Here is a 12,797-nt window from a genome sequence, read left to right as displayed (position 1 = left end):
TAGCACCTTACCAACCTCTCATTCGAATTTAGAAATGCAACACATATTTAAGCTTGTACTGTATGTCCTTGCCATCTCTCTGTTGAAATCATCTGGTCCATCTATGGAGAGTAGTTCATCAGAAGTCTCTGGTTGTGTAAGTCTCTGGTTGTCCATCAGAATGTACTTAGTAGTCGTAGCTTCTTGGTCTTGGAGTATCTGTTAGAACGGATCTTCCAGAGGTGTACCACGCAGTGTCCAGCTGGCCTTGTCCTTCACTCTGTTTGTTTAGAATAGATACCCTAGAAATACCTATAATGGTGAGAGGAAATTGTTCTTTGTCTCTTGTCTTCGGTCGAGTTTCCTAGGCAAACAGTGCATAAACAGCTGCAGACTAAATGTTCCTGTGTAGTCTTCTTCTTCTTCTTCTTCGAGAGAGAGAGAGAGTTTCAGAGGGTCTTACCATTTTCTGGTATTGTAGTTTCAAACCATTTTGCCATATCCAGCTCGCGCTGTACTTCAGCTGGTCTTTAGTTTTATATTGTTTCTCAGCCGTGTAGCTACCGCTTCATGCTGTCTGGTCTGGTAGAGATTTTCTTCTTCTCTGTTGAAAGTTTCAGAGTTTCTAACCATTTCATTCTTTTCAGCTCACGCTGTCAATCACGCGGGTCTCTATTTAAATGGCAACCATTTCAACGTGTAGCCGTTTTCTGGTCTAATGTACATTTTGTTAGAGGTCTTTTTATGCCCTCACCTTGGAGAGCGGTTCCATCACATTGTCACAAGGTCTGTGCTCACGTGGGCGTGGTTACTGACTTGGTAAAACTTTACATGAAAAACAATTATCTCATTTAGAAAGCTAAAATCACATTTCATCTTCTTACAAACAGTTTAATATTTAATCAAATAAGTTCCACAACATTTAGAAGTGAATCTGATAACTGGGGCGTATACATTTGTAAAGTTACCGTTATTTGTTATACTGTCCTTAAAGATATCACAAACAACGACTTATTTGACAATATTGTTTCAAGCCCCACCGACCGTTTCCCACATGATTTGTGTTAGGAATATTGTGTCATTATCAACTGTTGAATGTTGTAGTTTTGGCAGGAGGAATCGCCTTGTAACAAAAGGGTTACTTCCCCTCAATCCTGCAGAGCCCAAAGGCAGAGTTTCTGCAAGGTATTTACGACCATCATAAAACTGGCCAACTCCATCCTTCTCTCCCTCTGTGGGAGAGGGAGGGTGCTGTAGAGCTGACCCACTGTAACCTGATCCTTCGGATCCTCACAGAAGAGTCATGACAACAAGGAAATGCACAAAATTTGAGAGAAATACGCATTTTGTGCGTATGTAAAATTTCTGAGATCTTTTATTTCAGCTCATAAAACATGGGACCAACACTTTACATGTTGCTTTTATATTTTTGTTCAGTATACTATCAACACTTACAGCATATTATGTTTTGGAGATATTGTTTACTTTTTGTGAGTTTAAGAAATATTGCCTTTAATCAATCAATCAAATGTATATATAAAGCCATTTTTACATCAGCAGATGTCACAATGTGCTATGTAGAAACCCAGTCTAAAACCCCAAACAGCTAGCAATGCAAATTTAGACGTATGAGGGCTAGGAAAAACTCCATAGAAATGCAGGAACCTAGGAAGAAACATAGAGAGCAACCATACTCTGAGGGGTGGCCAGTCATCTTCTGGCAGTGCTGGGTGGAGATTATAAGAATACATGACCATTAAGGCCAAATTCTTCTTTAAGATGTTCAAACGTTCATAGATGACCAGCAGGATCAAATAATAATCACAATGGTTGTAGAGGGTGCAACAGGTCAGCACCTCAGGAGTAAATGTCATTTGTCTTTTCATAGCTAAGCATTCAGAGGTCGAGACAGCAGGTGCGGTAGAGAGAGAGAGTCGAAAACAGCAGGACCGGGACAAGGTAGCACGTCCGGTGAACATGTCAGGGTTCCATAGCCGCAGGCAGAACAGTTGAAACTGGAGCAGCAGCATGGCCTGGTGGACTGGGGACAGCCAGGAGTCATCAGGCCAGGTAGTCCTGAGGTATTATCCTAGGGCTCAGGTCCTCCGAGAGGGGAGGGAGAGAGGGAGAAATAGAGAATTAGAGGGAGCATCCTTAAATTCACACAGGACACCAAAAAGACAGGATAATTACATTAGATATAGCAGACTGACCCTAGCCCCCCAGCACATAGACTATTGCAGTATAGATACTTGAGGCAGGATATTTCCCCACCCACTTTGCCAAAGCACAGCCCCCACACCACTAGAGGGTGAGTATAGCCCACAAAGTTCTCCTCCACCGCACAAGACTGAGGGGGCAAAACCGGACCCAGATCACGTCTGTGACTCAACCCACTCAAGTGACGCACCCCTCCTAGGGACGGCATGGAAGAGAACTAGTAAGCCAGTGACTCAGCCACCTTAATAGGGTCACAGGCAGTGAATCCCAGTGGAGAGAGTGGAGCTGGCCAGGCAGAGACAGCAAGGGCAGTTCGTTGCTCCAGTGCCTTGCCGTTCACCTTCGCACCCCTGGGACAGACTACACTCAGTCATATGACCCACTGAAGAGATGAGTCTTCATTAAAGGCTTAAAGGTCGAGACCGAGTCTGCGTCTTTCACATGGGTAGGCAGACCATTCCATAAAAATGGAGCTCTAAAAATCTGCCTCCAGCTGTTTCCTTAGAATTTCTAGGGACAATAAGGAGGCCTGCGTCTTGTGACCATGGCGTACGTGTAGGTATGTATGGCTTGACCAAAACGGAGAGATAGGTTGGAGCAAGCCTGTGTAATGCTTTGTAGGTTAGCAGTAAAACTTTGAATCACCCTTACCCTTAACCGGAGGCCAGGCTAGCACTGGAGTAACATGATCACTTGAGTAATATGAGCACATTTTTGGGATGTAATCAAGATTATAGCAGCCATGTTTAGCAAAAACAGAAGTATATTTAGTGATTTATCCGGGTAGCTGGAGAGTAGAGCATTACAGTAGTCTAATCTAGAAGTGACAAAAGCATGGATTATGGATTAGCTTTTCTGACACATTTTTTTAACATAACATTTCAGACTTTTGCAATGTCGCGAAGATGGAAAAAAGCAGTCCTTGAAATGTTCTTCATATGTTCGTCTAAAGAGATGAGTAACACAGAGGTCCTTCACAGGTCACAACCATCAAGATGAATTGTCATATCCAACAGCATATCTCTTTATTTCTTGCATCCCAGAACTGGCATCTCTGTTTTGTCAGAGTTTAAAAGTTTTAAAAAATGCCACCATCCACTTCCTTATGTCTGAAACGATTTTGGGGCTTCACCATGTTTCATCGAAATGTACAGCTGTGTGTCGTCCGCATAGGAGTGAAAGTTGAGAATGAGAATGTGTTTCCGAATGACATCACCAAGAGGTAGAATATATATTGAAAATGGAACCTTAAGGAACGTCAAAACATACAATTGATTTGTCAGAGGACAAACCATGCACAGTGACAAACTGATATCTTTCCCGATATAAGATCCAAACCAGGCCAGAACTTGTCCACGTAGACCAATTAGGGTTTCCAATTCCTTTGAAAGAACGTGGTGATTGATGTTGTCACAAGCAGCACTAAGGTCTAGAAGCACTAGAAAAGATGCAGAGCCTTCGTCCGACGCTATTAATAAAAGGTAATTTACCATCTTCACGGCTGCCGTCTCAGTGCTATTTGTTGTGATTGCAAACATAATAAAATGGTCGTCCAATAGTCCAGGATTAACTAGATCCAGGGTATGACTGTGACAATGAGTAGGTCTGGAGACATGTTGGACAAAACCCACTGAGTCGATGATGGTTCTGAAAGCCTTTTAGAGTGGGTCGGTGGACATTTCCATGTGAATATTAATCCTAGTGCCTTTTAATTCCATTATCAAATACCCAATACCCTCATGAGGAAAGAGGATGACGAAAGTTCACAGTAGTAACAACAAGTAATGGCAGACCTACCAATTAGTTAGTCATTTTATAATTTTGGTTATGAATTATTAACTGATTAAAACTCATAATTCCATGACCAAATCAGGTAACAAAATGACCAAAAACATCAGTAGCAGAATTACTAGAACTGAATTGGCTACAATGGGAAATCATAGAAGTCACAAACCATAGTCCTCCCGTCCACTGGCATGCTGTTATGTTCAGCTCTTACAATCATTTTTTTGTGTTTCTGTCTTCTGCCCTGTGTGGCTCAGTTGGTAGAGCATGGGCCTTGTAATGCCAGAATTGTGGGTTTGATTCCCACGGGGGGGCAGTAGGTAAATGTATGCACTAACTACTGTCAATTGCTCTGGATAAGAGCGTCTGCTAAAATGTACATCTGGTGGTCAAACCAAGAGTGTTAAAAAAGTCTGTCTGGATGAGCCCCCTCTCTTTCCATTAAGTGTAACCATCTTACTCACCCACTGAGCACCGCCGGACATCCCATGAGCGTTGAAATTTGGCTATTCCACAAATGGACCGGACTGGGCCAAATCTGAAACTGTCATAGACGTTTGGATCGTACTGTAAAGAAAAGTAGTGTACAGTATATTGTACTCTACTGTGCTCTGCTGTGCTGTGCTGTGATGTGGAAACATGAGGAGAATGACATTCATATCCATAATTGTGAATTTCTGTAGTACAGATCAGGGACCCATGATGTAATTCCATTACCGTGGTTCTGTTACCGAGTGTAAATCCACTTCACTGTAGCTCAATAACCAAAATAGATTTGTTCAAGCTCAAGGCGCCATGTCATAGCTGCCTCCCCATTCTTTCTGCAGACATCTTTGATACTTATTTTGGAGCAGATTTTGGACCAGGAACCAAAATGGGTTCTCCTATGGGGACAGCCGAAAACCCTTTTTTTCTGAGTGTACCATGAGTGTGTAGATTCAATAAGACCTATTTACCATTATAAATTGACCTTCAGGATACTCCTGGTGACTGCCTCAAGTAAATGCTAATACCTTTTCTGACCATGTCTCTGTCACACACATTTCTCTTTGTCGAGAGCCGCCACTGTAGCATGGTGAGAGTATATTAACCTTGGCTAAGTGCACAGTAAATGGTCCAACTCAACGTCCACTACAAAGAGTAATCTAATTGGCCACTGTACCACTCCTCCTCATTGTGTGTCCCAAATGGCTCCCTATTCTTTATATAGTACGCTACTTTAGACCAGGGCCCATAGGGCTCTTAAGAGAACAGGGTTCCATTTTGGACGCAACCATTTATCATCACTCCCACCACAACAACTCCCACTGGCATGTATTGATTCCCTCACAAAGGATTCTGAGGGAGGTGTTAGAGGTTCCTCCTCCTTAAGGGGAGTGTTTTTTAGCGTAACACACCACCTCCAACTCTCACAGTGACAGAGTCGGGGTGAGAAAACCTGGATGATGTGGACCACACACAGATACAGACACACAGACACAGACACAGACACACACACACACACACACACACACAGACACACACACACACACACACACACACACACACACACACACACACACACACACACACACACACACACACACACACACACACACACACCTTTGGACTGTAATCACACATCTTCATGCTCCAGGACATTATGTGATTGGAGTCTATCTGACATCTGGCGGGAAGAACTATCGGAGAGGATAAAATATTCACACACAGCTGTCTGAGGATCGACATTATCCACAGCCCCTCAAACATCGGCCCTGACAGTGTTTCCCAAACGTTGCTCTCTCCCAGAAAGATTTTCCGCTTAATGCCTCCGAAGTGTTTGTGCGAACCAAAACAGAGAAGGGACAGATGGCTGGAGTAGGGATCTTCTGGGATTACCCCAGAGTAGGGATCATCTGAGATTACACTGGAGTAGGGATCTTCTGGGATGAGTTCAGGTGAAGATCCCGGTGCTACCTTCCTCACCCATACAACTGCAGTATGTACAGTTTGTGGCCCAAAGTTTTGAGAATGACACATATTCATTTCCACAAAGTTTGTGTAACGGCCGTTGGTGGTGGAAGAAGGTGAGGACCAATGTGCAGCGTGGTACGTATCCATAATATAATTTAATGAGACTGAATACAAAATGAAAACCGAAACAGTCCCGAATGGTGCAAAAACTGAAACGGAAAATAATCACCCACAACTCAAAGGTGAAACCAGGCTGCCTAAGTATGGTTCTCAATCAGGGACAACGTTAGACAGCTGCCTCTGATTGAGAACCATACCAGACCAAACACAGAAATCCCAAATTATAGAAAAAATAACATAGACTGCCCACCCCAACTCACGCCCTGACCATATGTTCTGGGAATGTTCACATAACCAATTATGCTGGGTTGTATCTGAACTGTATGCCTTACCAATGCCACACTTCTATTCATTTCCATTGCATTACACATTTTTCAAATTCCTGTCACTCTTGTATAAGGTGTACATTTTTGGTCTGCAGGTCTTATTCGGTTGCAGGAGCTGATCAAGGCGCCATCCCGATACAACATTCGTTTGAAGATCCGACAGTTGCCGGCGGAGACCAAGGATGCCAAGCCACTTCTGAAAGAGATGAAGAAAGCAAAGGAGTTCCACGTGATCTTTGACTGCGGCCATGAAATGGCTGCCTGGATCCTGAAACAGGTCAGTTAGGCAAGATACATGTTGTACTTTCTTATTCTTAGACCTTGTTAGATTTCTTTATGTGAATTATCTCCAGAATAATGAGTCACTCATTGAATAGTTATTACTTATACTATGTTTTAAGGTCCAGCACCTTCATTCAATTCCTTTATATCTGCAACCGACTCATTTGGATATTTAATTTTCCTCGTTCATCTTCTTTTAGAATATTAGAGTTCTATTACTGTGCTTCCATAATGGATGCTCTATGCCAAAATATAGTTTTAATTAGCAACTCTGCCTCAGCTCGCAGGCATGTTTGAGACATTATGATTAAGCCACATTCTTAATGAGAAGTGTGTATATCCGTCACCAAAATACCCGTTTCCGGGCAGAGTAGATGACATGTGTTCGGTTGACTAATTATATACAGCATGGCCACCAACATGGCCTCTTAATGTGAAACACCCACCACAAAGGCTTGCTGAATCATGACTCTAAAAAATTGCTCTGATTATCTGCTCTGTGTGTTGCCAAAATAATACTTAATAGGATATTCCCCAAATGTGTTTAGCATATTGACTTATCGAAAGTAATTTGGTCCCAAAAAATGTTTGTCTACTCTGCACTCACACATGCTGTATATTTGTGTTGGCACTTTGACCATAGTCATAGTATTGTTGTTTTCCTACAGGCTCTAGCCATGGGAATGATGACCGAGTACTACCACTACATCTTCACCACCCTGGTACGTTTACCAGCACCTTACAGTTATAGACGGGTTGGTTGTTTAGCAACAAAAACGATGGTGCAGAACAGACTGGATTGGCTTTAAATTGATGACAACATTTAGACTGTATTTCATATCCAATGTTCCTGAAAATATAAATACATTTGCACAATGAGCACTTGTTATCGCACAAATACATTGTTACAGTTGTTGGTTAGCTAGCTAGCAATTCTTTTTTGCCATATTAGCCTAGACATGACGTCAATCAAAACACCTCAAAATAAGACATGGTATCAAGATGAAACGAGCTGCAATGAGACACCTACGATTCCCCACATGGCAGAATAATACTATATATCTGGCCATTCAAGATCACAACAACACATGGCCTTCTGCCCCATTGAAGCCTGCTCATCGTTTTTGTGACGTTGTCAGCTAACCCGTCTATACTGAGTTTTCTTCCTGATCAATACGTTGCCCATATTAGGAAGGTATCCATGTAAGTTGCAGATGCCTGATGCCGTCCTATTATGCACACCTTACAGTAGATATCACATAATCATATTCTTTATATTGCCACTTAAATACTTGGTCCTGGTGGCAATTAATACATTTATAATGTGTTATTGAAGATATTGTAAAAAAAATAAAGCTGTTCGATATGCTCGTCTATTCTGACTCAAGGCGGCTACTTAAGTTCTCCAAAGTTATTTTGATCCATCCACTACAAAGAGTTGTTCACACTGCTGTTCACACTGGATGAAAAGCCTGTCTTTCCTGGATGGAGAGAGAGAGAATGAGAGATTCAGAGCGTACATAACAGCTCAGACGAGGCTATTACCGTCTCAGTACATCATGACCCTGACAACAACTCTGCTTGTTGTGCTGTTTGGAACATTATGGATAAGGTTAGGACAAGGGTGGAGAAAGACTGACCCTAAATCTGTTGTTATGGGCAAACAGGAAATAGAGCAACGAAGGTAGGGCTGTGTCAGAGGCATGCTGTTACTTGTTCGTCTGGGCTACTGCCGGTTCCAACAACATAGGTCAGTTTGGCAAGGAAGTGGCGGTAGTGCTGGCCAATGCTGCAATATAACTGGTATCCAGGGGCTTGTTTTGCCCTTAGACTTATTTGCCCTTGTACACTTATACAACCCATAGGTGTCTTCCTTCATAAGCCAGACGTGTGGCCTCGCACGAAGGCCCTGCCTGGTACCCTTGAAAACGTTAGCTTAATCAAGTCCACTGTCTCGGCGAACGAGATGAAATGCTTCCTGAAAATACTTCAGAACGTACCCCGGTAATCTCTCTCGCCCTTAAATCTGGCTCCCGAACGCAGTTTTAATTTAGCGTGAGAACAGGTGTGCGGTCAGCACTTTAGAATCAATGATGGGCAATAAATGATCTCCTTGCATCTCAATCTACGGACACAATCCCTATATAGAATCAGTAATACCATACTACACTAATGAAGTGCTTGTTACATGTTTATGACATGTTTATTATATTTTTATAAAGTATAAAAGCATGAACATAGCCATTTTTGTTATTTTAGGACCTTTTCGCCCTGGATATGGAGCCGTATCGGTACAGCGGAGTCAACATGACGGGTTTCCGGATCCTAAACACGGAAAACTCTCAGGTGTCGTCCATCATCGAGAAATGGTCCATGGAACGCCTACAAGCCCCGCCCAAACCGGACTCGGGCCTACTGGAAGGATTCATGACGGTATGGTTGAAACTGCTAAATCTTCCTTATGCTCTGCGTGCACAAACAAACATGCTTTATCGCCCTAGTGTCTCAATGACCAAATCGATAGGACATTGTAAATTATATTGCTACATTTATCATGTGTTGTGATCTTTCTAGTACAGGCAGATTTTAAGCCATGGTGTATGAAGTTTATAATGTTATATCCATGACATGATTCATGAAGCAATGAAATGTACAATATAGGAATGTAATGAAATAGTTAGAGGGTAACAGGGCAGGATGGCAGGGGCTTTAGCCCAGGTGAGATGCTCTCTGGGAGGGCATCGAGGCTGGGCAGTAGCCCAATGTCTGGAGCTTTGAGCCTGGAGTTCCTGGGTCTAAATGCTCTCTAATGAGACTGTGTGGATGGTAATGGTCCTTTCTCTGCACTCCTTCACTCGCCTCCTCTCTCCCTCTGTCCGCCGGGAACCCTGCCAAAATATGACAATCTGTCAGTGTGCGGAGAGAGAGCGAGAGAGCAAATTGGACGGAAATGATGGCCTCTGCTTTTTTCTGGGGAGCCGTCCAAAAAAGCCAGCGACGATGAGGTGATTTGAAAGTGAAAAAACATAAGTGGAGCTCAGGCATGGTCATTCAAGGTCTCTCTCTGTATCCATTTGTCTGAAACCGCCAATTATTTAATTTCGCGGGGACGATACGAAGTCTCCGGGGAGATGTATGTCTGTGTTTTTCTGTTTTGTGTCTCTTTCCTGTCTGCTTCCTCTGTCTGGTTATAAAATGGCAGTAGATCCATGGTGAATCTTCACAGAGACAGATGCAATGAGAAAAGGCAGTAAGACAATGTCAGAGACACAATGTCATATATGCTAATGAATTGAAATGCACAAGGCATCATATGATGGCATGCCCTACTGTACTTCTGTTCTACATGGAAGCTGTAACCCCTTAATTAGAGTGCATGCATGTCAAATACTGTCTAAAGAGCTAAGACACTGTAGGACCTAAGTCTTTTTTAAATCTGAAAATCCAATGCACAGTTAACTGCATTAATTTGGTGTAGCAATCTGCTCTGATGTCTTGCCAGAGAAAGCCCTATTGTCACATACCTCCCCTTAATGCAATGGCACATGTTTTCTTTCAATTCCCCTAGGCTTAGGCACGAGACAACACAACAACGCTGTTATTCATTTATGCAAAGATGAATGAAATGCACAAAGAGGTTAAATGCTGGATGTTTTTCCATTTTTTTGATTCTGTATGTTCATGGATTGATTAATTAGGCATAGCGCATATTGACATATCGCACCAGACTAGAACTTCTGCTAAATATTAAATAATAATGTCCATTGGGCTCTGTACCAGGCTTGATAAATTACTTCATTAGGGTGTTCTATTTATAAGTCAGTGATATATTCAACAGTGATATACTGTATTCCACCATGTCCGCGGCCCAAATAGCATCCTATTCCGTATTCCCTAAGTAGAGGCCAAAAGTAGACACTAAATATGGGACGCAGCCCATAATGCTCTTCTCCCTTAAGATTAATAAAATAAATGAGAAAATATGTGGATGAAAAATTATAGAAATTATTCAAATAGTATGGTATTGATATAAACATTTTTTAAAAAATTTTTCACCTTTATTTAACCAGGTAGGCTACTTGAGAAGAAGTTGTCATTTACAACTACGACCTGGCCAAGATAAAGCAAAGCAGTTCGAAACATACAACAACACAGTTACAAATGGAATAAACAAACATACAGTCAATAATACAGTAGAAAAAAAGTCTATATACATTGTGTGTAAATGAGGTAAGAAAAGGGAGTTCAGGCAATAAATAGGCCATGGTGGTGAAGTTATTACAATATAGCATTTAAATACTGGAATGGTAGATGCGCAGAAGATGAACGTGCAAGTAGAGATGCTGGGATGCAAAGGAGCAAGATAAATGAATAAATACAGTATGGGGATGAGGTAGTTAGATGGGCTATTTACAGATGGGCTATGTACAGTTGCAGTGATATGTGAGCTGCACTGACAGCTGGTGCTTAAAGCTAGTGAGGGAGATATGTGTCTCCAGCTTCAGTGATTTTTGCAGTTTGTTCCCATCATTGGCAGCAGAGAACTGGAAGAAAAGGTGGCCAAAGGAGGAATTGGCTTTGTGGGTGACCAGTGAGATATACCTGCTGGAGCATGTGCTATGGGTGGGTGCTGCTATGGTGACCAGTGAGCTAAGATAAGGCGAGGCTTTACCTAGCAAAGACTTGCAGATGACCTGGAGCCAGTGGGTTTGGCGACGAGTATGAAGCGAGGGCCAGCCAACGAGAGCGTACAGGTTGCAGTGGTGGGTAGTATATGGGACTTTGGTGACAAAACGGATGGCACTGTGATGGAATGCATCCAATTTGTTGAGTAGAGAGTTGGAGGCTATTTTGTAAATGACATCGCCAAAGTCGAGGATCAGTAGGATGGTCAGTTTTACGAGGGTATGTTTGGCAGCATGAGTGAAGGATGCTTTGTTGCGAAATAGGAAGCCGATTCCAGATTTAATTTTGGATTGGAGATGCTTAATGTGAGTCTGGAAGGAGAGTTTACAGTCTAACCAGACACCTAGGTATTTGTAGTTGTCCACATATTCTAAGTCAGAGCCGTCCAGAGTAATAAGAATAAGAATGTGGTGATTGACAGAGTCGAAAGCCTTGGCCAGGTCGATGAATACAGCTGCACAGTATTGTCTCTTATCAATGGCGGTTATGATATATTTTAGGACCTTGAGCGTGGCTGAGGTGCACCCACGACCAGCTCTGAAACCAGATTGCATAGCGGAGAAGGTGCGGTGGGATTCGAAATGGTAGGTAACAAGGCTTTTGAAGACCTTAGAAAGGGCAGGATAGATATATTTTGTAGCAGTTTGGGTCTAGAGTGTCTCCCCCTTTGATGCGGGGGATGACCGTGGCTGCTTTGAAATCTTTGGGAATCTCAGATGATACGAAAGAGAGGTTGAGCAGGCTAGTAATAGAGGTTGCAACAATTTCGGCAGATCATTTTAGAAAGAGATGGTCCAGATTGTCTAGCCCGGCTGATTTGTAGGGGTCCAGAACATCAGTTATCTGGATTTGGGTGAAGGAGAAATGGGGAGGCTTGGGCGAGTTGCTTTGGGGGTGCGGGGCTGTTGACCGGGGTATCGGTAGCCAGGTGGAAAGCATGGCCGGCCGTAGAAAAATGCTTATTGAAATTCTCAATTATAGTGGATTTATCAGTGGTGACAGTGTTTCCTAGCCTCAGTGCAGTGGGCAGCTTGGAGGAGGTGCTCTTATTCTCCATGGAGAGAACTTTTTTGAGTTTCTGCTTGAAAAAGCTAGCCTTTAGCTTTCCTAACTGCCTGTGTATATTGGTTCGTATCTTCCCAGTTTTTGTGCAGGTCAAGGGCAGTCAGGTCTGGAGAAAACCAAGGGCTATATCTGTTCCTGGTTTTTTTTTTATTGAATGGGGCATGCTTATTTAGGACGGTGAGTTAAAGACTAACCAGGCATCCTCTACTGACGGGATGAGGTCAATATCCTTCCAGGATACCCGGGTCAGGTCGATTGGAAAGGCCTGCTCGCTGAAGTGTTGGGGGGGACAAACCTGTTGGCACTTGAAAGGAAATCAAGCTCTTGTTTTGTTTGAAAATATTTTTTCTGTAATTTATTAGTTGTTTTTCTGTAGTTTAT

The 12,797-nt window shown here is 42.6% G+C and overlaps 1 protein-coding gene across 1 annotated transcript in view; it reads left to right on the top strand.

Annotated features, from left to right (window-relative positions):
* The window catches only part of LOC110529367 (glutamate receptor ionotropic, kainate 2), a 176,921-nt gene that overhangs the window by 61,719 nt on the left and 102,405 nt on the right, over nt 1-12,797 (top strand). Inside the window, exons 5-7 of the mRNA XM_021611507.3 lie at nt 6,479-6,660; nt 7,334-7,387; nt 8,925-9,098. Of these exons, the coding sequence (XP_021467182.1) occupies nt 6,479-6,660; nt 7,334-7,387; nt 8,925-9,098 (410 nt within the window). The remainder of the gene's footprint in view (nt 1-6,478; nt 6,661-7,333; nt 7,388-8,924; nt 9,099-12,797) is intronic.

This window comes from Oncorhynchus mykiss, chromosome 8 (genome assembly GCF_057628025.1).
Source record: "Oncorhynchus mykiss isolate SJ-2025 chromosome 8, ASM5762802v1, whole genome shotgun sequence".
Lineage (NCBI taxonomy): Eukaryota > Metazoa > Chordata > Actinopteri > Salmoniformes > Salmonidae > Oncorhynchus > Oncorhynchus mykiss.
This window is presented reverse-complemented; position numbering and strand designations above follow the sequence as displayed.